The sequence below is a fragment of the Macaca thibetana genome, chromosome 1 (genome assembly GCF_024542745.1).
Source record: "Macaca thibetana thibetana isolate TM-01 chromosome 1, ASM2454274v1, whole genome shotgun sequence".
In the NCBI taxonomy this organism is placed as follows: domain Eukaryota; kingdom Metazoa; phylum Chordata; class Mammalia; order Primates; family Cercopithecidae; genus Macaca; species Macaca thibetana.
In genome coordinates this window covers 11,100,111-11,126,250 of record NC_065578.1, presented here as the reverse complement: position 1 = coordinate 11,126,250, position 26,140 = coordinate 11,100,111, and the positions used below count along the sequence as shown (strand labels likewise).

General features: G+C 51.8%; 2 protein-coding genes, 1 long non-coding RNA gene and 1 pseudogene across 4 annotated transcripts in view; 3 read left to right on the top strand and 1 right to left on the bottom strand.

Moving 5' to 3' along the window:
• The window catches only part of MAD2L2 (mitotic arrest deficient 2 like 2), a 407,166-nt gene that overhangs the window by 136,439 nt on the left and 244,587 nt on the right, over positions 1 to 26,140 (top strand). The gene's annotated exons all lie outside the window — the stretch shown is intronic.
• On the top strand, positions 7,970 to 14,778 carry KIAA2013 (KIAA2013 ortholog). Of its 2 annotated transcripts, XM_050788378.1 has the most exons (3): positions 7,970 to 9,190; positions 10,905 to 11,758; positions 14,048 to 14,778. In XM_050788378.1, the coding sequence occupies exons 1-3, from the start codon at positions 8,158 to 8,160 to the stop codon at positions 14,063 to 14,065; spliced, it is 1,905 nt and encodes a 634-aa protein (XP_050644335.1). In that variant the 5' UTR covers positions 7,970 to 8,157; the 3' UTR covers positions 14,066 to 14,778. The 2 variants fall into 2 exon arrangements, with proteins under 2 accessions (XP_050644335.1, XP_050644345.1); XM_050788388.1 differs by lacking the exon at positions 14,048 to 14,778 and having other exon boundaries at positions 7,977 to 9,190; positions 10,905 to 14,041.
• On the bottom strand, positions 9,131 to 26,128 carry LOC126953836 (uncharacterized). The gene is made up of 3 exons (XR_007725373.1): positions 26,040 to 26,128; positions 20,659 to 20,979; positions 9,131 to 9,932 (listed from the first exon to the last, which is right to left on the bottom strand). It is a non-coding gene; the product is annotated as an uncharacterized LOC126953836 (long non-coding RNA).
• LOC126944435 (uncharacterized) lies at positions 24,763 to 24,884 on the top strand (annotated as a pseudogene).

The following is a 26,140-nucleotide window of genomic DNA, read 5'->3' as shown; positions in this document are numbered from 1 at the left end:
CACTCTTGTTAGCCCAGGCTGGAGTGCAATGGCAAGATCTCCGCTCACGGCAACCTCTGCCTCCCGGGTTCAAGCGATTCTCCTGCTTCAGCCTCCCGAGTAGCTGGGATTACAGGCATGAGCCACCATGCCCTGCTAATTTTGTATTTTTAGTAGAGGCAGGGTTTCTCTATGTTGATCAGACTGGTCTTGAACTCCCGACCTCAGGTGATCTGCCTGCCTTGACCTCCCAAAGTGCTGGGATTACAGGCATAAACCACTGCACCTGGCCAATTATTCTACTTTTTGTAGAGACAAGGGTCTCCCTATGTTACCCAGGCTGGTCTCGAACTCCTGGACTCAAGGGATCTTCCTGCCTCCCAAAGTGCTGGGTTACAGGCTGAGCCACCACACCCTACAGAGATTAATTGTTAAATGAATAAACGAATCAGTGAAAGTTTTTAGGGCCTCTTCACAGATGCCCAAAGCCCAACAAACAACTCAATAGTCTCTAGAGTAAGGGCTTCTGGACCAGATGTCAGACAGGGGCAGCCACCTCTGAACAAAAATCCTTCCTTCCTTGGAAGAAACCTCAGACAGAGGCCAGGCACGGTGGCTCACGCCTGTAATCCCAACACTTTGGGAGGCCAAAGCGAGCGGATCACAAGGTCAGGAGTTCAAGACCTGTTTGACCAACATGGTTGAAACCCTGTCTTTACTAAAATACAAAAATTAGCCAGACTGGTGGTGCGTGCCTGTAATCCCAGATACTCAGGAGGCTGAGGCAGTAGAATCACTTGAACCCAGGAGGCAGAGTTTGCAGTGAGCCAAGATTGCACCACTGCACTCCAGCCTGGGCGATAGAGCGAGACTCTGTCTAAAAAAAAAAAAAAAAAAACCTCAGACAGGGACCCAGGAGCCCTTTTCCCAGCTAATTAGGCTCCAGAGGAGTGGGTGGTGGGTGCAACCCAAGGCTGGCAGGGGGCAAAGGGGTGGGAGAGAAGGAATGTCACGAATGTCAATGGACGACATAGAGCAGGCTATGCATCAGTGCTGGGAAAAGATTTAAATCAACAGCATTCAGATGGGCTGGGTGCGGTGGTTCATGCCTGTAATCCCAGTACTTTGGGAGGCCAAGACAGGTGGATTGCTTGAGCCCAGGAATTCAAGACCAGCCTGGGCAATGTGGTGAAACCCCCTTCTCTACTAAAAATACAAAAATTAGCTGGGCATGGTGGCATGTGCCCGTAGTCCCAGCTACTCAGGAGGCTGAGTGGGGAGGATCACTTGAGCCTGGGAGGTGGAGGTTGTAGTGAGCCATGATCGCACCACTGCACTCCAGCCTGGGCAAGCGAGTCAGACCCTGTCTCAAAAAAACAAACAAACCAAAAAATAAAAATAAAAACAAAACAGCATGCAGATACTGCAGCCAGGGAAATACACTACCCGTATGATGTTAAGTGGAAAAGCAGAATATACAGTATGGTTCCACTCAGTAAAAATACATTCTTTTTTTTTTTTTCTTTTTTTTTTGAGATGGAGTCTTGCTCTGTAGCCCAGGCTGGAGTGCAGTGGCGCGATCTCAGCTCACTGCAACCTCTGCTTCCCGGGTTCAAGCAATTCTTTGCCTCAGCCTCCCGAGTAGCTGGGATTACAGGTGCCTGCCACCATGCCCAGCTCATTTTTGTATTTTTAGTTGAGATGGGGTTTCACCATCTTGGCCAGGCTGGTCTGGAACTCCTGACCTCGTGATCCACCCGCCTCGGCCTCTCAAAGTGTTGGGATTATAGGCGTGAGCCATCGTGCCTGGCCAAATATATATTCTTATCAATGTATACATGCATAGAGACAATGCTAGAAGAAAATTATAGCCAAGTGTTTACTGTGATTATTTCCAGGTTGTGGGATTATTTCATATTTATATAATTTTTGATGTTTTATATTATTTCTAGGTAGTTATTTTGTTATTCATATTTTTCATTTTTTTTTCAATAAACATATACTATTTGTAAAATTCAAACAAAATTGGCCGGGCACGGTGGCTTACGCCTGTAATACCAGCACTTTGGGAGGCAGTGGCAGGCAGATCACCTGAGGTTGGAAGTTGGAGACCAGCCTGATCAACATGGAGAAGCCTTGTCTACTAAAAATACAAAATTCTCCAGGCATGGTGGTGTGTGCCTGTAATCTCAGCTACTTGGGAGGCTGAGGCAGGAGAATTTCTTTTTTTTTTTTTTTTTTGAGACAGAGTCTTGCTCTGTCACCCAGGCTGGAGTGCAGTGGCCGGATCTCAGCTCACTGCAAGCTCCGCCTCCCAGGTTTATGCCATTTTCCTGCCTCAGCCTCCCAAGTAGCTGGGACTACAGGCGCCCGCCACCTCCCCAAGCTAGATTTTTTTTTTTTTTTTTTTTTTTTTTTAGTAGAGACGGGGGTTTCACCATGTTAGCCAGGATGGTCTCGATCTCCTGACCTCGTGATCTGCCCGTCTTGGCCTCCCAGAGTGCTGGGATTACAGGCTTGAGCCACTGTGCCTGGCCCGGAGAATTTCGTGAACCTGGGAGGCGGAGGTTGTGGTGAGCTGAGATCGCCCCATTGCACTGCACTCTAGCCTGGGCAAGAAGAGCAAAACTACATCTTGAAAAAAAAAACATTCAAACAAAATCAATACATGCTGTTTTTAGAATATAGGTACAGGCCGGCACAGAGACTCATGCCTGTAATCCCAGCACTTTGGGAGGCCAAGGCGGGAGGACTGCTTAGCCCCAGGAGTTCCAGACCAGCCTGGGCACTATAGCAATACCCCTCCCCCATCTCTATTAAATAAAAAGATAGAGTCAGTCACAGGGAACCGTGGAAATCATCTCATTGTATGGAGATGTGCTCATTGTACAGATAGTACAAGAGATATCCAGACACACCGGGCAGCAAGCTCAAGGTCACAAGGCAAGTAAAAGGAAGAGGCGTGAGCGGAATCCAGGGCCTCTACCTCCCAGCTGGGACCCAGGACTGGGAGTTTCAGCATCTGGAGACAGGACTTGGTGCCAGAATCCACCGGATGTTTTGGATTCAGGAGGATGCAGACTCAGACTCCAGACCCCTGGAGGAAGAGGAAATGCCAGGAGGAGCAGAGGGAGGAGAAGGAGCATGTATTGGCTGGTTCAATTTTCTCTTTTTTTTTTTTTTTGAGACAGGGTCTCACTTTGTTGCCCAGGCTGGAGTGCAGTGATGTGATTATGGCCTGCTGCAGCCTCAACTTCCTGGGCTCAGGTGATTCTCCCACCTTAGCCTCCTGAGTAGCTGGGACTACAGGCGTGCACCTTGCCTGGCTAATTTTTTTTTTTTTTTTTTTGAGGCAAGGTTTCACCATGTTGGCCAGACTGGTCTCAAACTCCTGAGCTTAAGACATCCTCCTTCCTCAGCCTCCCGAAGTGCTGGGATTACACATGTGAGCCAATGCACCTGGCCCTGTTTCCATTTTCAAAACTCTCCCTCATTCCCTGCTCACAGCAGCCTTGCTAATTAAGCAGTATTGTCCCATCTGCAAAATGAGAAAACAGACCCAGAGATGTGAAGCAATCTGCTCGACGCCACACAACTGATGCAGAACTACAGCAAGGGAGGCAGCATTGGAACCCAGCTCTAACTCTCCATTTGCTGTAGTCCAAGGAGAACCTCAATGGTAGTGTACTATAAATAGAAAAAAAAAAAAAAAAAAACGCTTGAGGCCGGGTGCCATGACTCACGCCTGTAATCCCAACACTTTGGGAGGCCGAAGTGGGAGGATCCTTTGAGACCAGGAGTTCAAGACCAGTCTGGGCAACATAGTAAGACCCGTTGCCCCACCCCCACCCACCTCCTGTCTCCACGAAAAACATTAGGAGGGCGTGGTGGCATGCGCCTGTAATCTCAGCTTCTCAGGAGGCTGAAGTGGGAGGATCACTTGAGCCTAAGAGGTTGAGGCTGCAGTGAGCCGTGATTGTACCACTGTACTTCTGCCTGAGTTCTGTCTCAAAAAAAAAGGAAAAGAAAAAACCATTGGACAGTGGGAGTCCCACGGCCCAAAGTCATTTTAAGTCAGGAGGGGGAATCAATCTTGGAGGCTGCTGGCCTCTCTGGGCGAAAGGATTCACTCTGGCAAAGCCTGCCCTCCCCTCCTTTGGTATCTATTTCCTGTTCCCTTCACCAAATTGCTGAAACTTGAACCTTTCCCAAGCTTCATGGAGAAAGAGGACCTGTCTCTTTAACCAGTGGTGGCTGCCGTCCAGATGTTACTTCTGGTACGTGCTGCACGTGCTGTGGACAATTAAAGGCGCAGGCCTCAGCTTTCTAGGGAAGGTGTAGAAAGGATAGCTGGCCTGGAGGGCAGCTGCCCGGTGCCATGAGGGGCTTTTCTAATTTTCATCCTTTTCTTTTACTCATTTCCTTTTTTGGCCCCAGGAAGAGCAAGGGCCTCAGTAGGATGGCCATATTCTGTGCTGCTAGATGGGCAATCACCTCTCACTAGCACTTAGCCTCCCTAGTAATAATAATAGTAAAAATAAATAATAATAAAATGTCTTTTTTTTTTTTTTGAGACAGTCTCTCGCTCTGTCACCCAGGCTGGAGTGCAGTACCTCAAGGCTGGGCACGGTGGCTCACGCCTGTAATCGCAGCACTTTGGAAGCCTGAGGCAGGTGGATCATCTGAGGTCAGGAGTTCGAGACCAGCCTGACCAATATGGAGAAACCCCGTCTCTACTAAAAATACAAAAAAATTAGCCAGGCGTGGTGGCGCATGCCTGTAATCCCAGCTACTCGGGAGGCTGAGGCAGGAGAATCACTTGAACCTGGGAGGCGGAGGTTGTGGTGAACCGAGATCGTGCTATTTCACTCTAGCCTGGGCAACAAGAGCGAAACTCCATCTCAAAAAAAAAAAAAAAAAAAATGCCTAAACCTCAGCATCACACAATATCCCCTTGTAATAAACCTGCACATGTACCCCCTGAACCTAAAATAAAAATTGATAAAAAATAAATAAAGAAGGCTGAGTGTGGTGGCCCACACCTGTAATCCCAGCACTCTGGGAGGCCAAGGTGGGAGGATTGCTTGAGTTCAGAAGCTCAAGACCAGCCTGGGCAACATGGCAAAAACCTGCCTCTCCAAAAAATACCAAAAAAAAAAAAAAAAAAAGTTAGCTGGGCATAATGGTGAGGGCCTATAGTTCTAGCTACTCGGGAGGCTGAGGTGGGAGGATCACGTAAGCCTGGGAGATGGAGGTTGCAGTGAGCTGTGATTGCGCCACTGCACTCCAGCCTGGGCAACAGAGTGAGACCCTCTCTCTAAATAAATAAATAAATAAATAAATAGGGCTGGGCGCGGTGGCTCACACCTGTAATCCCAGAACTTTGGGAGGCCACAGTGGGCGGATCACAAGTAAAGAGTTCAAGACCAGCATGGCCAACGTTGTGAAACTCCATCTCTACTAAAAATACAAAAATTAGCCAGGCATAGTGGCACATGCCTGTAATACCAGCTACTTGGGAGGCTGAGGCATGAGAAATGCTTGAACGTAGGAGGCAGAGGTTGCAGTGAACTGAGATCGCACCACTGCACTCTAGCCGGGGGGACAGAGTGCGACTCTTGTCTCAAAAAAATAAAAAATAAAAATAAATAAAATAAAAATGGTAGGCAGACTGTAGGATCACCTGGACAGCTCCTTCTAAAGGGCACTGGCCTCAGCAAACATTTCTGCGTCTGCTCACAACCCACCAGAGGCCACCTCAAATGACCGTTTAATTTCCAACAACTGGGAAGCACTGTCTGGCTTTGGAATGTACTGAAACCAAAGTGGAAACAATCACCCATTGTCTGCCTCTGTGCTTATGTTGAATTTTTTCCCCAGGATACAAAGCAAAATTTCTCTTTTGCATCGATGATTCACAATTTAAAGGTATTTTCAAAGTATGAGACTTTAGTGTCTTACGTTATTTAATAAGTTAAAACTTAGGGCTGACATCAAGAAGACAATTTGGTGTGGTGGAGACATTGACAGCCCTTGGCTGGATTTGTGTCCGCATATGGTGTACATGCAGCTAGACAGGTCCGTTAACAAAATATTTTTTTGGAAGTCTAGTTTCTAGTGGTGAGGGTTTTTTTGTTGTTTGTTTGGTTTTTTGGGGTTTGTTTTTTGGTGTTTTTTTTGAGACTGAGCCTCTCTTAGTTGCCCAGGCTGGAGTGCAGTGGCACGATCTCAGTTCACTGCAACCTCTGCCTCCCTGGTTCAGGCGAGTCTCGTGCCTCAGTCTCTCAAGTAGCTGGGATAACAGGTGCCTGCCACCATACCCAGCTAATTTTTGCATTTTTATTTTTTTATTTTTATTTTTATTTTCAGAGATGGAGTCTCGCTCTGTCGCCCAGGCTGGAGTGCGGTGGTGCGATCTCGGCTCACTGCAAGCTCCACCTCCTGGGTTCAGGCCATTCTCCTGCCTCAGCCTCCCCAGTATCTGGGACTACAGGCTCCTGCCACCGCGCCCGGCTAATTTTTTGTATTTTTTTAAAATTAGAGACGGAGTTTCACCGTGTTAGCCAGGATGGTCTCGATCTCCTGACCTTGTAATCCGCCTGCCTCGGCCTCCCAAAGTGCTGGGATTACAGGCGTGACTGACTAATTTTTTGTATTTTTAGTAGAGACAGGATTTCATTGTGTTAGCCAGGATGGTCTCGATCTCCTGACCTCGTGATCCTCCTGCCTCAGCCTCCCAAAGTGCTGGGATTACAGGCGTGAGCCACCGCGCCCAGCCTAATTTTTGTATTTTTAGTAGAGACAGGTTTTCACCATGTTGGTCAGGCTGGTTTCGAACTCCTGACCTCTCAGCGTCCGAAAGTGCTCGAATTACAGACGTGAGCCACCACTCCTGGCCTCTGATGGCTCCCCTTCCCCTCCTCCTCTTCATTTCTTCTTCTTCCTCTTCTTTCTTCTCTCTCTCTTTCTTTCCCCCCACTTTTTCGTATCGTTCCAAGTGTTTTTGCGGCGAGGATAGTCTTTTTTGTTTGTTTGTTTTTGTTTTTGTTTTTTTTGAGACAGGGTCTTGCTCTGTCACCCAGGCTGGAGTGCAGTGGCCGGATCTCAGCTCACTGCAAGCTCCGCCTCCCGGGTTCACGCCATTCTCCTGCCTCAGCCTCCCGGGTAGCTGGGACTACAGGCGCCCGCCACTTCGCCCGGCTAGTTTTTTGTATTTTTTAGTAGAGACGGGGTTTCACCGGGTTCGCCAGGATGGTCTCGATCTCCTGACCTTGTGATCCGCCCGTCTCGGCCTCCCAAAGTGCTGGGATTACAGGCTTGAGCCACCGCGCCCGGCCTTTTTTTTTTTTTTTTTTTGAGACGGAGTCTCACTCAGTCGCCCAGGCTGGAGTGCAGTGGCATGATCTCGGCTCACTGCAACCTTGCAACCTCCGCCTTCCGGGTACAAGCAGTTCTCCTACCTCAGCCTCCTGAGGAGCAGGGATTACAGGCATGCGCCACCACCCCCGGCTAGTTTTTGTATTTTTAGTAGAGACGGGGTTTCACCATGTTGGTCAGGCTGGTCTCGAACCCCTGACCTCGTGATCCGCCCGCCTTGGCCTCCCAAAGTGCTGGGATTACAGTAGTGAGTCACTGCGCCCCGCGAGAGAATAGTCATTTTTACAGCAACAAAGTTGTGTGTGTGTTTTTTTAAATCTTGGGGCTGTTGAATCCATCAGTAGCAAAGGGGCCCAACACGTGGTTGGTTTGGCAGGGTCGATGTTTTTTTCACGAGTGAATTGGATGCTTCCAGTCCTCCCCAGACCCCTGCACTTAACTCTACTGGACTTCACTCTTCGGGCCTGGGAACCGGTGGCCCGGCCCCCGGCAGCTTCTGTCCCGCCCCCGCCGTGGCTCCGCCCCCTTCTCTCCGGCCCGCCTCTCTCTCCTCCCTCCGCCCTCCAGTTTTCCATCTGTCGTAAAAGACACGGCGACGCTTGACGGCCGGCGGCGTTTGACGGCTGGAGGCCACCGAGAAGAAGGAGGAAGCAGCGGTGGCGGCTGCTGCGGCGGTTGCAGCGGGGGCCGGGGTGGGCGCCGCGGTCCGGGCCCGGCAGTGAGGCGCGGGCGGCCGGGCCGGTGGGCTGGGCGGCGGGCCCAGCGGCCGCCCCCGCGCCCTTGCCCGCGCCTGGCGGCCCGATGTGGCTGCAGCAGCGGCTCAAGGGGCTGCCGGGACTGCTGTCGAGCAGCTGGGCCCGCCGCCTCCTCTGCCTGCTCGGCCTCCTGCTGCTGCTTTTGTGGTTTGGGGGGTCCGGCGCGCGGCGGGCGGCGGGCGGCCTGCACCTGCTTCCCTGGTCCCGCGGTGAACCGGGCGCCGCCGAGCCGTCTGCCTGCCTGGAGGCGGCCACCCGCGCCTGGCGCGGCCTGCGGGAGCGCGGCGAGGCGGTACCGCTGGGCCCTGGAGTGCCAGCCCTGGTGGCTAACGGCTTCCTGGCTCTGGACGTGGCCGCCAACCGGTTGTGGGTGACCCCCGGGGAGCGAGAGCCCGCCGTGGCGCCGGACTTCGTGCCCTTTGTGCAGCTGCGCCCGCTGAGCGCCCTGGCTGAAGCTGGAGAGGCGGTGCTGCTGTTGCGGGAGGGGCTGCTGCGCCGCGTGCGTTGCCTGCAGCTCGGGTCCCCAGGTCCTGGCCCCGTGGCCGCCGGCCCCGGGCCCGCCTCCGTCTCTGGCCTTGCCGCGGGGTCTGGCCGCGACTGCGTGCTGCTGCAAGAGGACTTTCTGGTGCACCGGGGCCGACCCCACGTCTACCTGCAGCGCATCCAGCTCAACAACCCCACGGAGCGCGTGGCCGCGTTGCAGACTGTGGGGCCCACTGCCGGCCCAGCCCCCAAGGCCTTCACCAGTACCCTAGAGAAGGTCGGAGACCATCAATTCCTTCTCTACTCAGGCCGGTCCCCGCCTACGCCCACTGGGTTGGTGCACCTGGTGGTGGTGGCCGCCAAGAAGCTAGTGGACCGCCTCCAAGTGGCTCCCAAGACGCAGCTGGATGAGACGGTGCTGTGGGTGGTGCACGTCTCTGGCCCCATTAACTCCCAGGTGCTCAAAAGCAAAGCAGCCAAGGAGCTCAAGGCACTGCAGGACTTGGCCCGGAAGGAAATGCTGGAGCTCTTGGAGATGCCAGCCGCGGAGCTTCTTCAAGACCACCAGCTCCTCTGGGCTCAGCTCTTCAGCCCAGGTGAGTCCTGGTCAGCACTTGGTCCACCCTAGTTATGTCCCTCCAAAATCTGCAGAGGTAACACTGAAGGTGATGATGGGGTGGTTAAAACTTGGGCTTGGCGTTTCACCAGAGGTTGAATCTCTGCTCAACTGCCTAGTGTTTGTGCGACTTTGGGATTCGTCGCCTAATCTCTCTGGGCCTGTATTTAATAACAATAACGCCTACCTCAGAAGGTTTTTATGAGACTGTAGTGGAAATTTGAGTGTAAAGGTCAGGTCTTTCTGTTATTTGTTCTGGTAGGTGGGGCCTGATTTGAGCAGAGTGAAGTGGTTTAGAGTCAGTTTGCAGAGGTGAAACCAGCAGGTGGATCCCCTGATTCTTTGCTCAGCTCTGCAGTCGGCCTGGTGACAGATGGGGACTTCTTCACATAACCCCTGCTAGGCTGAAGTGCGTCCTGGCATTTGTGGCTGCAACTGGTTCACAGGGAGGTTGGAGAATGCCTTCTTTCAGCAGGTTGAGATGCTCCTGCCCAATGAAAACTCTCCTCTCTGTTGACTGTTAAAGAAAAGAAAATCCTGTTCTGGATGAGAGAGGAGTTCTGGTTTCCAGGGCTCCTATTGTCTGAACCCTTGTGTTTGGTTGCTCAAAGAGTTGAGTTCATTCAGCAAGTATCTACTGAATGCTTCTGCCAGGGCTGTTCTTTGCATGGGGGGTGCAGATGGGAACCAGAGTTCCTGTTCTCATGGTGCTTGCTTAAATTCTGGTTGGGAGGAAGGCAGACATTAGAAAAGTGAAAATTAAAATTAAAATAAGACAGTTTTTTAGGCTAGAACGTGCTGGCTGGGCGCGGTGGCTCACACCTGTAATCCCAGCACTTTGGGAGGCTGAGGCAGGTGGATCACCTGAGGTCAGGAGTTCAAGACCAACCTGGCCAATGTGGCGAAACCTTGTCTCTACTAAAAATACAGAACTTAGCCTGACCTCGCGCGATCCGTCCACCTTGGCCTCCCAAAGTGCTGGGATTACAGGTGTGAGCCACTGCTCCGGGCAGGAGGATAGTCATCTTTACAAAACAATGTTGTGTGTGTATATGTTTTTAAATCTTAGGGCTGTTGAATCCATCAGTAGCAAAGGGGCCCAACACATGTTTATTCAGCAAGTATCTATTGAATGCTTCTGCCAGGGCTGTTTTATGCATGGGTGGTGGCCTACACCTGTAGTCCCAGCTACGCAGAGGCTGAGACAGGAGAATCACTGGAACCTGGGAGGCGGAGGCTGTAGTAAGCTGAGATCGTGCCACTGCACTCAAGCCTGGGCGACAGAGTAAGACTCTGTCTCAGTAAATAGCTAAATACATACATAAAGCTACAGGACTGGAGAGAGAAAGGACAGAAGGAGAAGTGGCCTGAGACTGGCCTCAGCACTGGTGACTGATCTGGCGCAGGAGGTCTGATCATAGGGTTGGCACCAAGTCCTGGCTAAATCTGTGTTCCTCTGGGCTCTGGCACCAGACCCCACTGCTTTTTAACAGGATTCTAGATTTCAGGCCCACAGGCTCAAGTTGGTCGTGTAAACAAGACAGGTGACTTTCTCCCATACTTTAGGGAGACAGGCACCGCTGTCTTTATCACTAAGGCACACCTCACTCCTCTGCTGCCCTTGGTCTTTATTTCATATGCTCTGCCTCCCAGCTGTCCTTCCCCCTTAACGTGCAGCTTTCATGGTGTTGCAGGAGTGGAAATGAAGAAGATCACTGATACCCACACGCCGTCTGGCCTGACGGTGAACCTGACACTCTACTACATGCTCTCCTGCTCACCGGCCCCGCTGCTCAGCCCCTCCCTGAGCCACAGGGAGCGAGACCAGATGGAGTCGACGCTCAACTATGAAGATCACTGCTTCAGCGGCCACGCCACCATGCATGCCGAGAACCTGTGGCCGGGACGGCTGTCCTCTGTCCAGCAGATCCTGCAGCTCTCCGACCTGTGGAGGCTGACCCTCCAGAAGCGTGGCTGCAAGGGGCTGGTGAAGGTGGGCGCCCCAGGCATCCTGCAGGGCATGGTGCTCAGCTTTGGGGGGCTGCAGTTCACGGAGAACCACCTCCAGTTCCAGGCCGACCCCGACGTGCTGCACAACAGCTATGCATTGCATGGCATCCGCTACAAGAACGACCATATCAACCTGGCCGTACTGGCGGACGCCGAGGGCAAGCCCTACCTACATGTGTCCGTGGAGTCCCGCGGCCAGCCTGTCAAGATCTATGCCTGCGAGGCGGGCTGCCTGGACGAGCCAGTGGAGCTGACCTCGGCGCCCACGGGCCACACCTTCTCGGTCATGGTGACACAGCCCATCACGCCGCTGCTCTACATCTCCACCGACCTCACACACCTGCAGGACCTGCGGCACACGCTGCACCTCAAGGCCATTCTGGCCCATGATGAGCACATGGCCCAGCAGGACCCCGGGCTGCCCTTCCTCTTCTGGTTCAGCGTGGCCTCCCTCATCACCCTCTTCCACCTCTTCCTCTTCAAGCTCATCTACAACGAGTACTGTGGGCCTGGAGCCAAGCCCCTCTTCAGGAGTAAGGTAGGAAGCCGCTGTCTGGTCGAAACCCGAGACCTCGGCCTTGCTCTCAGCCCTGTGTCTCGGAAGGGGCTGGCCTGGCGAGGGGGGGTGAGGCCTGGGCAGGAATGGGTGTCCTGATGCCCTCAGCCCTTGACACCAGAGAGAGAGTGCAAGTGTTTTGAGAGGAGACGACAAGGAAGGGAAAGCTGTGGAAATCCAGGTGTGAATTGATGGTCTTCTGGCTTCCCAGGGCAGCCCTCCCCTCCTCCCCCATCATAAATGTCAGCATTTAAAAATAACTGCAAGCCGGGTGTGGTGGCTTGTGCCTGTAGTCCCAGCTACTTGGGAGGCTGAGATGGGAGGATCACTTGAGCCCAGGAGTTTGAGGCTGCAGTGAACTGTGATTGTGCCACTGCACTCTAGCTTGGGCAACAAAGCAAGACCCTGTCTCAAAAAAGCAAAAAACAGAACAAAAAAGCAAATAAAAGTAAAAAAAAAAATTAAGAGGCAGGGCCTGGTGGCTCATGCCTGTAATTTCAACACTTTGGGAGGCCAAGGTGGGAGGATCCTTTGAGCCCAGGAGTTTGAGACCAGCCTGGGCAGGAAAACGAGGACTTGTCTCTACAAAAAATTTAAACATTAGCCAGGTGTGGTGGTGCACACTTGTAGTCTCAGCTACTCAGGAGGCTGAGGTGGGAGGATCACTTGAGCCCTGGAGTTTGAGGCTGCAGTGAGCTGTGATTACACCATTGCACTCCATCCCAGGTGACAGAGTGAGACCCCATGTAAAAATAATAACGAGGCTGGGTGCAGTGGCTCATGCCTATAATCCCAGTACTTGGGGAGGCTGAGGCAGGCGGATCACCTGAGGTCAGGAGTTCAAGCCTGGCCAACATGTTGAAACCCTGTCTGTACTAAAAATAACAAAAATTAGCCAGGCATGGTGGTGCACGCCTGTAATTCCAGCTACTCGGGAGGCTGAGGCAGGAGAATTTCTTGAACCCAGGAGGCAGAGGTTGCAGTGACCCGAGATCATGCCAGTGCACTCCAACCTGGGCGACAGAGTGAGACTCTGTCTCAAAAAAAATAAAATAATAATAGTAATAATAAAATAAAAATAACTGCAACAGGCCCCTAGATTGACTTGAAACCTCTGTCTGAACTGCTGGCGGGATCCCCAGCTTCCCCCCATGTGCCTGTTCATGGCATGCAGAGGTCAGCCCCTTGTTCCAGGCCTTGGACCAGAGTGGCCATCTCCTTAGCATAGGACACAGGACAGAAGCATTCCCCTCCAGTTTCCTGAGACATGTTTGCCCCTGGAAGCGGTGATTTTGGCCGTCATTGCTGCAAGACTGTCATCGGGGCAGCATCTTGGGATCAGCATTGCTGTCACGGGGTGAGGCTGCTTACTGTGCCCTGCCGCCCGGACTTCGGTGCTTTCTCCGGAGAAAGACCAGCAGGGATTCTAGGGGGAGGCCTTTGTTAGCAGTTGTAGAAGAAAATGTTTCCCAAAGAGCTGAGCTTTTTCCCTTCCTCTTCTCTCCTCCCTCATCCCCCTGTCTCCTCCCCTCTACTCTTCCTCCCCTCCCCTCTCTTCTCTTCTTTGCTCCATTGTCTTCTCTTTTTAAACTGTAGTGATAGTAGAGAGGTATATTAGGCTCTGCATCTATGTTCCCAAGTAGTCAAAGAGCCCAGATCCCACCCTGGAGAAATGGGAAGTGCCCCCTCACATCCACAGGGATGCCTGCGGCTTCTAGTTTCTGGCCCAAGACCAGGACTTGGAAAAGGAAGCAGAACTTGACCTGAAAGAGCAGAAGAGTGGGAGACAGGGCTGAGTTCCTCAAGTTCGAAGAACAGATCAAAAGTCAGATCAAAAAGGACCACACAGAGGCCTTCCTTGTGAGCTGCCTCTGGACTAGCTGCACTAGGACAGGCGCCAAATGTGCATCGTGTGGGTTTTGCTGTCTGTTTGGCAGGCGGCTGCTTTTCCCTGCTGCTCGGTGGCTTCTCTGCCCTCACTCTTGAGGGCACCTTCGGTTCCCCCCACAGTTGGGGAAATGAGCCAGACTACCTTTGTGGGGTACTGAGCGATCTCTCAACAGATGCAGGCTCAAGCTGGGCCATGCCAGAGCGGAGCCAGTGAACACTCAGCTCCAGAAGGCCCCAGGCCACTGAGTCCATGGTCATTCTGCAAGGCTGGGTCAGAGCCAGGGTGTGGTGCCACTAGGGTTGTCTCCGTAGGCTATTTCTGTAGCTGGCCACTGGGGTTGGCAGTGAACAATAATCACACTTGTTTTGTGAATTGAACAGGAAGATCCCAGTGTCTGAGTGAACTAACAGTCCTGCTTTCAGCCACCATTTGCACAAGACACCCAGCACTGAAAGTCCTGCTGCCAGGGATCCTTTGGAAGCACCCGCCCTTTGTGCCTTGTTGGGGGAAACCAGTGACGCAGAAGCGAATGTGGATACACCAGAGTTTGCATTGGAAGGAACGAGTGTCACGTGGGGAGGGAAGGGGCCAGTGGACCTTTTGTAAGCTTTCCACTCAATAAAACGAACCTGTATGGCAAATACTTGAAATGGAACTCACTCCTTCCACTTTCCCCCTTTGTTCTGTCCCAGGAAATAGACCGTCTTTTGAAAAGACTCTTGTCTAGGGAACGTTCTGTCCTTTTCCGAATTTATCGTGTTCTTTCTTGATGAAGTTTTAATTTATTTTTGTTGAGATTTTGCTAGATGGCTTTTGCATCCCCTGTAGATGGTGGGTGCTGGCAGTGATATCCATCTCAGCCTTTGGAGGCCCCACGGTCCCGAGGCTGGGCTGGGGTCCCCAGGGTGGCTGTGCTGCTGCCTGTAGGAGGGTGCGGGTTGCGCTGTCATCCTCGGGTTTGCACGCCCTTTCTTATGAGCCTGTGGACACCTGTGGTTTTGTACTTTGGGGCTTCAGGGGAGGTGTTTAACTTTCTAGTGATTGATGATTGTCAGGTTTTGAAATACCAAAGCTTTTTTGTTCTGTTTTTAAATAAATATCTTTCAAATTTCCATGACCGGTTTGTGTGTGGTTAAAACCTGGAGACATGCACCACGTCTGCCCTCAGCACTAGATCTGTCAGAAGCAGGACGCCCACCCAGCCCCGCTGCCAAAACGCCGTTCCTTTCCCTCATGTTCTACGTCTCTTCAAAGGAGTCCGCCCGGAAGGTGTGTTGGGGGCCGCCTTTCTGCTCGCCAGGGGGTTGCTTCTCGCATTACCCTGGCTCCTTCCCTGCTCAGGTGCCCTCTCCCCCACCTGCCCTAAAGAGCCAGGGTTCTCCTGCCCTGGTTTTGCTGGCTATACGATGTCAGCAAGACAAACCCTGAGTGGTCCTTCTCCAGATTGTCTGCTGAAGCCACCATCAGATGCCTCCCCTCTGTGGGAGCGTGGCAGTCCACCTGCGGGGCTGTCCTCAGCGTCTCGGCGTTTAGACTGTTTCTCTGCGTTCCCAGACAGCATTTTAAGCGGCATGACTCACCGGGAAGCCTGGTCTGCCTGCAAAGGAGCCAAATGTCTGGCCCACAGCCGATGGTTATGAGAGTAAACAGGGGGCTCAAGCTCTGCTCTTAGTGGCACTGGTTCCCCAGTTCGTTCTGTCCATGCAGCACCTTCTCCCCTGGATCGTGCAGAGCTATGACATGTGATCTTCTCCCCTGGATCGTGCAGAGCTATGACATGTGATCTTCCAGCCGTGGGCCACGGCTGGCTCACATATTGCAGAGTGGGAGCCTCTTGGGGTGCAATTGGTGTCATTTACAGTGTGACATTAAATGGAAAACTGTTGGACCACAAGAACTGCAGCTCTCATTCCTTCTTGAACTTGGAACTGGGCATGTTGTAGGCTCCCATAAATGTAAAACAAGGCCGGGCGTGGTGGCTCACGCCTGTAATCCCAGCACTTTGGGAGGCTGAGGCAGGTGGATCACCTGAGGTTGGGAGTTCGAGACCAGCTTGACCAACATGGAGAAACACCGTCTCTACTAAAAATACAAAATTAGCTGGGCATGGTGGTGCATGCCTGTAATCCCAGCTACTCGGGAGGCTGAGGCAGGAGAATCGCTTGAACCTGGGAGGCGGAGGTTGTGGTGAGCCGAGATCATGCCATTCCACTCCAGCCTGGGCAACAAGAGCGAAACTCTGTCTCAAATAAATGGTAAAACCTATGTATGTGGTGCCTAAGAAATACCAATTGAGGCCGGGTGCGGTGGCTCACGCCTGTAATCCCAGCACTTTGGGAGGCCGAGGCAGGCGGATCACAAGGTCAGGAGATCGAGACCACGGTGAAACCCCGTCTCTACTAAAAATACAAAAAAAAAAATTAGCCGGGCGCGGTGGCGGGCGCCTGTAGTCCCAGCTACTCAGGAGGCTGAGGCAGGAGAATGGCGTAAACCCAGGAGGCGGAGCTTGCAGTGAGCCGAGATCGCGCCACTGCACTCCAGCCTGGGCGACAGAGCGAGACTCTGTCTCAAAAAAAAAAAAAAAAAGAAATACCAATTGAATGATTAGAATGTCGATAAACTGAGGTTTGTAAAGTACAGCTCTGATTAAGTGCTCACCATACATGTTAGATATTTCACATCAGCACGGCCTTTTGGGGTGAAGAGGTTGCTGGGGGTTAAGATCCCAGTTTGAGAGATGTGGAACCTGGACCTCACACAGTGAATCATTTGTCCAAGGCCACGTGACCATCAAGTGACTGGAGTGCAAACTCTGCCTCGATGCTGGTGCAGGCTTGCTCGGAGTCCCCACCCTGCCATTTCTCCCCATGGCATGCGTCTGATGGCTTCTGTGGCATGGCTCAGTATCCACAGGGCTTCCAGTTGGCCACCATGGTAGAGAGGAGATGCTGGTGGTCCACAGTGGAGCAGGCCAAGCAGTAACCCTAGAGGGTCCCATCTGCGTGGTCCAGTGAAGGCTGGCTGTACACAGAGAGCCTTTTTCTTTTTCTTTTTTTTTTTTTTTTTGAGACAGAGTCTCGCTGTTGCCCAGGCTGCAGTGCAGTGGTACGATCTCAGCTCACTGCAAGCTCCACCTCCCGGGTTCACGCCATTCTCCTGCCTCAGCCTCCCAAGTAGCTGGGACTACAGGCGCCCGCTACCACGCCCAGCTAATTTTTTTTGTATTTTTAGTAGAGATGGGGTTTCACCGTGTTAGCCAGGATGGTCTTGATCTCCTGACCTTGTGATCCACCCGCCTCAGCCTCCCAAAGCACTGGGATTACAGGCGTGAGCCACCACGCCCGGCCACAGAGAGCCTTTTTAAAGTTGCTTTTTCAGGGCGTGAAATCTGGTGTGGAAAATTTAATTGCATACTATCTGAAACTTCCCAACAGCTGAAACATTGGTTTGGAAATGTGTTCACTCCCTGAAAATCTACTTGCACCCCATATATCTGTCCCATCTCACATATTCTCAGCCACGTTTTTTTTTTTTTTTTTTGAGACGGGGTCTCATTCTGTTGCCCAGGCTGGAGTGCCGTATGGTAATCTCAGCTCACTGCAGCTTCCTCAGGTTCAAGCGATCCTCCTGCCTCACTCAGCCTCCTGAGCAGCTGGGATTACAGGCATGTGCCACCACACCTGGCTAATTTTTATATTTTTGGAAGAGATGGGGGTTTTACCACGTTGGCCAGGCTGGTCTCGAACTCCTGACCTCAGGTGATCCACCTTTCTCTGCCTCCCAAAGTGCTGGGATTACAGGCTCGAGCCACCGCACCCGGCCTCTCTCAGCCACCTTGACTCCTGCCATTGTGGCGGCAGCCAGCTCTGCACAGGTATGAGTGTCCTGGCAGCACCCAGCATCAGCCTCTGTCATCTTTAGGAAGCTGCGAGGCACTCAGGCATATGTAGCCTTGAAGCATGTGAATGGTAACACCATTTGGGGCCACGCTTCACCCGTGGGACATGGAGCCAGTAGACACAAGCTGTCCTCTTCTGTCCCTGGCGTGGACAGTTCTGAGGCATACTTTATTCGGCTTCTCAGAAGGTGCTACGGTTTGGATATGGTTTGTTGACATTTGGCCCTCAGTGTGGCAGTGTTGGGAGGCGGGGCTTTGTGGGAGGTGTTTGGGTCACACGAGTGGATCCCTCCCGGAGGGCTTGGCACCTCTCTCCGGAGTGAGTGAGTTCTTCCTCTTGTGGGAATGGATTAGTTCCCAGGAGAGCAGGTTGTTATAAAACCAGGAAGCCCCTCGGGTTTGCTTCTTTACATGTGTCTGCTTCCCCTTCAACCTTCTCCACCATGCTATGAGGCAGCAAAGAAGCCAGGCAGATGCTGGCACCATGCCCTCGAACTTCTCAGCCTGCAGAGCCGTGAGCTACATAAACTCTTTTCTTGACTGGCGCAGTGGCTCACGCCTGTAATCCCAGGACTTTGGGAGGCAAAGGCAGGTGGATCACGAGATCAGGAGATTGAGACCATCCTGGCCAACATGGTGAAACCCTGTCTCTACTGAAAATACAAAAATTGGCCGAGTGCAGTGGCTCATGCCTGTAATCCCAGCACTTTGGGAGGCCGAGGCGGGCAGATCATGAGGTCAGGAGATCGAGACCATCCTGGCTAACTCAGTGAAACCCTGTCTCTACTAAAAATACAAAAAAAGGCCGGGCGCAGTGGCTCAAGCCTGTAATCCCAGCACTTTGGGAGGCCGAGACGGGCGGATCACGAGGTCAGGAGATCGAGACCATCCTGGCTAACAGTGAAAACCCGTCTCTACTAAAAAATACAAAAAAAAACTGGCCGGGCATGGTGGCGGGCACCTGTAGTCCCAGCTACTCAGGAGGCTGAGGCAGGAGAATGGCATAAACCCGGGAGGCGGAGCTTGCAGTGAGTTGAGATCCGGCCACTGCACTCCAGCCTGGGTGACACAGTGAGACTCTGTCTCAAAAAAAAAAAACAAAAACAACAAAAAAATTAGCCGGGCGTGGTGGCGGCCACCTGTAGTCCCAGCTACTTGGGAGGCTGAGGCAGGAGAATGGCGTGAACCCAGGAGGCAGAGCTTGCAGTGAGCTGAGATCGCGCCACTGCACTCCAGCCTGGGCAACAGAGCGAGACTCCGTCTCAAAAAAAAAAAAAAAAATTAGCTGGGTATGGTGGTGCATGCCTGTAATCCCAGCTACATGGGAGACGGAGACAGGAGAATTGCTTGAACCAGGGAGTCAAAGGTTGCAGTGAGCCAAGATCATGCCACTGTACTCCAGCCTGGCAACAGAACGACACTCTGTCTCAAAAAACAAAAACAAAACCAAAAAAACCTATTTTCTTTATAAATTACCCAGCCCTAGGTATTCTGTTATAGCAACATGACATGGACTAAAACAGAAGGTCCCCACAAGATCAAGCCCTGGGTAAGAGACCCAGGCTAAGGCACTAATCAAGAAGCCTGTGGCTCCTCTGGACGATTTTTCCAGGAGGATGTGGGATTCTCCATGTCCACTGACATGGGCTGAATTGTGTCCCCTCCTTAAATGTCTATGTTGAAATCTTTTTTTTTTTTTGAGAACTGTGAGTGCACCCAGGCGGGATTGCAGTGACGTGAACATGGCTCACTGCAGCCTCAACCTCCTGGGCCCAGGCAATCCTCCTATCTCAGCTCCCCCAAGTACCTGGGACTACAGGTGTGCACCACCACACCTGGCCAGTTTTTGTATTTTTTTTGTAGAGATGGGGCTTTGCCATGTTGCCCAGGCTGGTTTCAAACTCCTGAGCTCAAATGATCCACCTGCCTCAGCCTCCCAGAGTGCTGGGATGACAGACATGAGCCACCATACCAGGCCCCTGCATTGATGTTCTAACTTCCAATGTGATAGGATTAGGAGGCAGCACTTTCGGAGGGGTTCTTAGTTCATGAGGGTAGAGTCCTCATGAATGGCATTAGGACCCTTCTAAGGGGGCCTCACAGAGCTGCCTCACCCTCTTTCTGCCATGTGAGAATGCAACGAGAAGACAGCAGTCTGCAACCGGAAAGAGGGGCCTCACTAGAACCCAACCATGCTGGCACTGTGATTTCGAACTTCAGCCTCTGGAACTGGGAGAAATCAATTTCTGCTGTTTTGAAGCTGCCCGGACTATGGTATATTGTTAGAGCAGCTGGAATAGACCAATACGGGCATATCTTTCCAGCGGAGAAATGGAACTCTTCTCTGGTGATAACAAACCAAGAATACAGAGAGTCATAGGACCGCGGATGCTTTTTTTTTTTTTCTTTAGTCAAGGTCTCGCTCTGTCACCCAGGCTGGAGTGCAGTGGTGTAATCACAGCTCACTGAGGCCTCAACCTCATGGGCTCAAGAAACCCTCCCACCTCAGCCTCCTGAGCAGTTGGGACTATAGGCGCAAGCCACCACGCCTGGCTAATTTTTTTTTGTATATTTTGTAGAGACAGGGTTTCACCATGTTGCCCAGGCTGGTCTCAAACTCCTGAGCTCAAGCGATCCGCCCACCTCAGCCTCCCAAAGTGCTGGGATTACAGGCATGAGCCACCGTGCCTGGCCAAATAAATCTTAGGGTATTTCTGGTGAGGAGTAACCAGCTTCTGACCGAGCACAGTGGCTCACATCTATAATCCCAGCACTTCGGGAGGCCGAGACAGGAGGATCTCTTGAGCCCAAAACTTCCAGACCAGCCTGAGTGATATAGTGAGACCTTGTCTCTACAGAAAATTTTAAAAATTAGCTGAGCATGATGGTGGCGAGCACCTGTGATTCCAGTTACTTGGGAGGCTAAGGTGGGAGGATCACTTGAGTCCAGGAGGTGGAGGTTGCAGTGAGTCAAGATCACACCACTGTACTCCAGCCTTTGTGACAGAGTAAGATCCTATATCAAAACAAAACAAAACAAAAACAGAAAAAACACAAAACCTCAGCTTTCCTACCCAAAGAGCGGAGGCTTACCTCTCCAGAAGCAGCATCAATTTCTGCCAGGCAGGGACAATTTTTCCTTTTCATCCCAGAATCTCTCTGGGCAGGGACGGCTTGAGGAGCATCCGAAGAGCAGGTGGGACATTGGTGGACGGCACTTACTTCCAGGCTCGTTAAACTGGTGTGGGGAGCTTAGCCTTGGTGTGAGAGCAAATCCTCTCTAGGAATCTTTTTTGACTGGAACACAAAGGGGAGCAACACAGACACACCTCAGCGAATGCAGCCTGCAGGAGAGACAGACGAGTGTCGACGGAGGATTACCCAGGTGCCGAGGCAAGAGACTGAAGGCACAAACTGTTTCAGGATAGTAAAGAAAATAGTTAGACTGGCCGGGCGTGGTGGCTCAAGCCTGTAATCCCAGCACTTTGGGAGGCCGAGACGGGCGGATCACGAGGTCAGGAGATCGAGACCATCCTGGCTAACACGGTGAAACCCCGTCTCTATTAAGAAATACAAAAAACTAGCCGGGCGAGGTGGCGGGCGCCTGTAGTCCCAGCTACTCGGGAGGCTGAGGCCGGAGAATGGCGTAAACCCGGGAGGCGGAGCTTGCAGTGAGCTGAGATCCGGCCACTGCACTCCAGCCTGGGTGACAGAGCGAGACTCCGTCTCAAAAAAAAAAAAAAAAAAAAAAAAAAAAAAATAGTTAGACTAAGAATAGTTATAATACAAATTAGATATAGAGATGATCATGGACATTATAAATCATTAGTATGAACAATATTAATCATTAGCTTTTAATATTACTCTTCGTTGTATAACCAAGGAATAACCGGTGGGTATAGGGTCAGGTGCTGAAGGGACATCGTGAGAAGTGACCAAGAAGGCAAGAGGTGAGCCCTCTGTCACGCCCGCATAAGGGCCGCTTGAGGGCTCCTTGGTCAAGCAGTAACGCCAGTGTCTGGGAAGACACCCGTTACTTAGCAGACCGGGAAAGGGAGTCTCCTTTCCTTGGAGGAGTCAGGGAACACTCTGCTCCACCAGCTTCTTGTGGGAGGCTGGATATTATCCAGGCCCGCCCGCAGTCATCCGGAGGCCTAAACCCCTCCCTGTGGTGCTGCGCTTCAATGGTCGTGCTCCTTGTCCACTTCCATGTTCCTCCCGTACTCCTGGTTCCTCTTTGAAGTTCTTAGAAGATAGCGGTAGAAGAAATAGTGAAAGTCTTAAAGTCTTTGATCTTTCTGGTAAGTGCATAGAAGAAAACGCTGACATATGCTGCCTTCCCTTTCTGCTTCGGCTATCTAAAAGGGAAGGGCCCACTGCCCCATGATCACGTGACTTGCTTGACCTTATCAATCACTTGGACAACTCACCCTCCTTACCCTGCCTGCCCCTTGTCTTGTATACAATAAATATCAGCGCGCCCAGCCATTCGGGGCCACTACCGGTCTCCCTGTCTTAGCGGCAGTGGTCTCCCGGGCCCAGCTGTTTTCTATTTATTTCTTTGTCTTGTGTCTTTATTTCTTACGATCTCTCGTCTCTGCACACGGGGAGAACACCCACCAAGCCCCGTAGGGCTGGACCCTACAGATGAGAAATTGAATGATGATACTGCAGTCAGGGCTGTGGGACTATGGGGCAGGGACATCTAACCTGTCCTTGAAAGTCAGGGAGGTCTTCCTGAAGGAAAGTGAAACCTCCAATCTGGAAACTGAAAGATGGTGGGAGTCAGCCAAGCTAAGCAGTGGAGAGCCTGAGTGAATGCATGCACAGAGGTGGGTGGGTGTAGGGAAGCCAGGGAGCCTTTATTTTGAAACAGGGTCTCCCTTTGTCTCCCAGGCTGGAGTGCAGTGGTACAATCATGGCTCACTGCAGCCTCGAGCTCTTGGGCTCAAGTCATCCTCCCACCTCAGCCTCCTGAGTAGCTGGGACCACAAGTGCATGCTACCACACCCAGCTAATTTTAAAAAAATGTTCTGTAGAGATGGGGCCTCGCCATGTTGCCCGGGCTGGCCTCAAACTCCTGGGCTCAAGCAATCCTCCCGCCTTGGCCTCCCAAAGTGTTGGATTATAGGTGTAAGCCACTGCACCCACCCAAGAATTGGATTTCTTTGCCCACATCACTGACTTCTAGGGACAAAGGGTGGGCTCCGGCCCTAATTCACGGCAACAGTGACATTAGAGATCATCATTCCTTCCATGGACGTATCCCTTCTTATTACGTCCTAATTTTAGCCAGTCTACAGTTACGCTGAAAACCGAAGAACGGTTTTATCACCATGTTTTACAAAGTGCAAATTGAGACCTGGTGAAAAACAGTGACTGGCTAAAGGTCAAAGAGAGGTCATTCATGGAGTTGGGTGGTGGCACCCTTGCAGGATGTACCCCCAGCCACTGGTGGGTTAATCATTACCTCTGCTAACAGCTTGTGATGGTTAACATTAAGTGTCAACTTGGTCAGGTGCAGTAGCCCACGCCTGTAATCCCAGCACTTTGGGAAGCCGAGGCGGGTGGATCCCTTGAGGTCAGGAGCTTGAGACTGGCCTGGCCAACATGGTGAACCCCGTCTCTACTAAAAATACAAAAAAATTAGCCGGGTGTGGTGGCAGGCGCCTGTAATCCCAGCTACTTGGGAAGCTGAGGCAAGAGAATCGCTTGAACCTAGGAGACAGAGGTTGCAGTGAGCCGAGATCATGCCATTGCACTGCGGCCTGGGGTGACAGAAAGAAACTTCATCTCAAAAAAAAAAAAAAAAAGTGTCAACTTGATTGCATGGAAGGATGCAAAGTATTGTTTCTGGGTGTATCTGGGTGTTTCTGGGTGTGGCCAGAATAGATTAACATTTGAGTCAGTGGACTGGGACAGGAAGACCCACTCACAGTGTGGGGACACCATCCAGTCAGCTGCCAGCACAGCTAGAAAAAGCAGGCAGAAGAAGGTGGAAAAAGCCGATTCACTGGGTCCTCTGGGCTTTATCTTTCTCCCGTGCTGGAGGCTTCCTGCCCTTGAACATCAGACTCCAAGTTCTTTGGCTTTTGGACTCTTGGACTTACACCAGTGGTTTGCTGGGAGCTCTCAGGCCTTCGGCCACAGATTGAAGCCTGCACTGTCAGCTCCCTACTTTTAAGGTTTTGGGACTGAACTGAGCCACTGCTGGCTTCCTTGCTCCTCAGCTTGCAGACGGCCTATCATGGGACTTGACCTTGTGATCACGTGAGTCAATTCTCCTTAATAAAGCCCCTCTCATATATACGTAGATCCTATTAGTCCTGTCCCTCTAGAGAACCCTGACTAACACACACGTGGAGGAGAGCTCTGAAAACCCGGGCCAGGGACCAGCGTGACTGCTCTGTGGCTGTCCCAAGAGACAGCAACGCTGGGCAAGTTTGCTCGTGAGAAAGGCTGACGCTTCTCTCAGAATAAAACCTTGGGAAGAGACAACTATACAGCATTCCCAAGGGCCGGCGCAGTGGCTCACGCCTGTAATCCCAGCACTTTGGGAGGCCAAGGCGGGCGGATCACCTGAGGTCAGGAGTTCGAGGCCAGCCTGGCCATCATGGCGAAACCCCATCTCTACTAAAAATACAAAAATTAGCCAGGCGTGGTGGCGGGTGCCTGTAATCCCAGCTACTTGGAAGGCTGAGACAGGAGAATTGCTTGAACCGGGAAGGCAGAGGTTGCAGTGAGCCAAGATCATACCACAGCACTCCAGCCTGGGCGACAAGAGCAAGACTCCATCTCAAAACAAACAAACAAAACCTTTCTCTTGTCATGTAACCCATACATACACATACTATGTACCCACAAACATTAAAAATCAAAAATTTAAGACAAAACGAAAACAATGGAAAACCTTTTTTTGAGGAGTCCCTAGGCTTCACCAGTTTGTCAAAACTGGAGCTTGATTGCTGAGACTTTATTTGCATACCCACAATGCATTGTGCACCAAATAATTTTCATCTTTAAAATTACTAGATCCCTTTTTTCCTTCAATCTATCTTTCCCGAAACTGAGACTGCTGTTCCAGAATTGTCTGAAGAAAAAGGCAGAAGTCAATAGCTCTTTTGGGCAGAAAGAAAGTTACCATTAGCCCGTTGGGAGTAGTCCTTATATGAGAAGTGAGTGCTGCCTATCACAGATATGCACTAGTTTTCATTCAAATTGCATGAATCTGTTGCCTTTTACTAAAAATATCTGTGGAGAGGAAACAACTGTGAGTTTTAAGCTAATTTTTTTTTAACACCCTGCATTTCTTAGTGCGGCTTCTTTGAGCAGTCTTAAAAGTAGACACACTAGAAAAGCTGTTATGACGGTTTTTCTATATTCTGAAACATAAAACAAACTCAAAACTCCAGTGTTTAATTTTGGAGGACCAGAGCTAGCTTTTGGAGGAGCAGCTGATGTTGGGGGAAAAGGACAATTACCCTCCTACATAGCTTGAATGGGGCTTGGAGCCAGTGGGGAGGCGTGGGGGGGGGCGGGGGGGGGGGGGCGTGGGGGGGGGCGTGGGGGGGGGGGGGGGGGGGGGGGGCGTGGGGAGGCGTGGGGGGGGCGTGGGGGGGGCTGTGGGCGGTTGCTTAAGGGCCTGAGCCTGGGGTCAGAATTTGTTTTGTTTTTTTGAGACAGAGTCTCGCTCTGTCGCTCAGGCAATGGCGCGACTTCGGTTCACTGCAACCTCCGCCTTCCAGGTTCAAGCGATTCTCAGCCTCCCGAGTAGCTGGGATTACAGCTAATTTCCCGGCTAATTTTTGTATTTTTAGTAGAGACGGGGTTTCTCCATGTTGGCCGGGCCAGTCTCGAACTCCTGACCTCAGGTGATCCGCCTGCCTCGGCCTCCCAAAGTGCAGGGATTACAGGCGTGAGCCACCGCGCCCGGCCTGGGGATCAGGATTTTTTGCGATGGATTTCCTCCCTCCTTTACTGGGACAGACCCTGCTAGTTTTCCCTCCCCAGTACTCAACCTCTCCCTAGAATCTCCCATCACTAGCAGGGCTCACGGCTACCTGGAGGCATGACTACATTTCCCAGCCTCCCTTGCGGTTGAGATGAATTCTGGCCAATGGGACTGGCTGGAAAATTCACTTTCTCTTGCGTTTCATCAAACCGATTGGGTCTCGGGAGGACTAGCTGCGCGCTAGGCACCGCTCCTTAGGCGGGGATACTGGGTAGAAGAGTTCGGGGCTGCCTTCTTCTACACGGAGAAGCCGGTGGGAGCAGCGGGGGAGCCCGCCCAGAGCCCCTGCTTCATTTAATTGGATAGTCCATTGGTCCCCAACCTTTCTGGCACAAGGGACCCGGTTCGTGGAAGACAGTTTTTCCAAGGGCGGGGGAAGGGTGGGTACGGGATGTGGACAGTTTCAGGTTGAAACTGTCCCCCTCAAGTCATCAGCCATTAGACTCTCATAAGGAGTACTTACCTAGATCCCTCGTATGCGCAGTTCGCAGTAGGGTTCCTGCTCCTAGGAGAATCTGATGCCCTACTGACCTGACACGATGGGGAGGTCAGCCGGTAACCCTC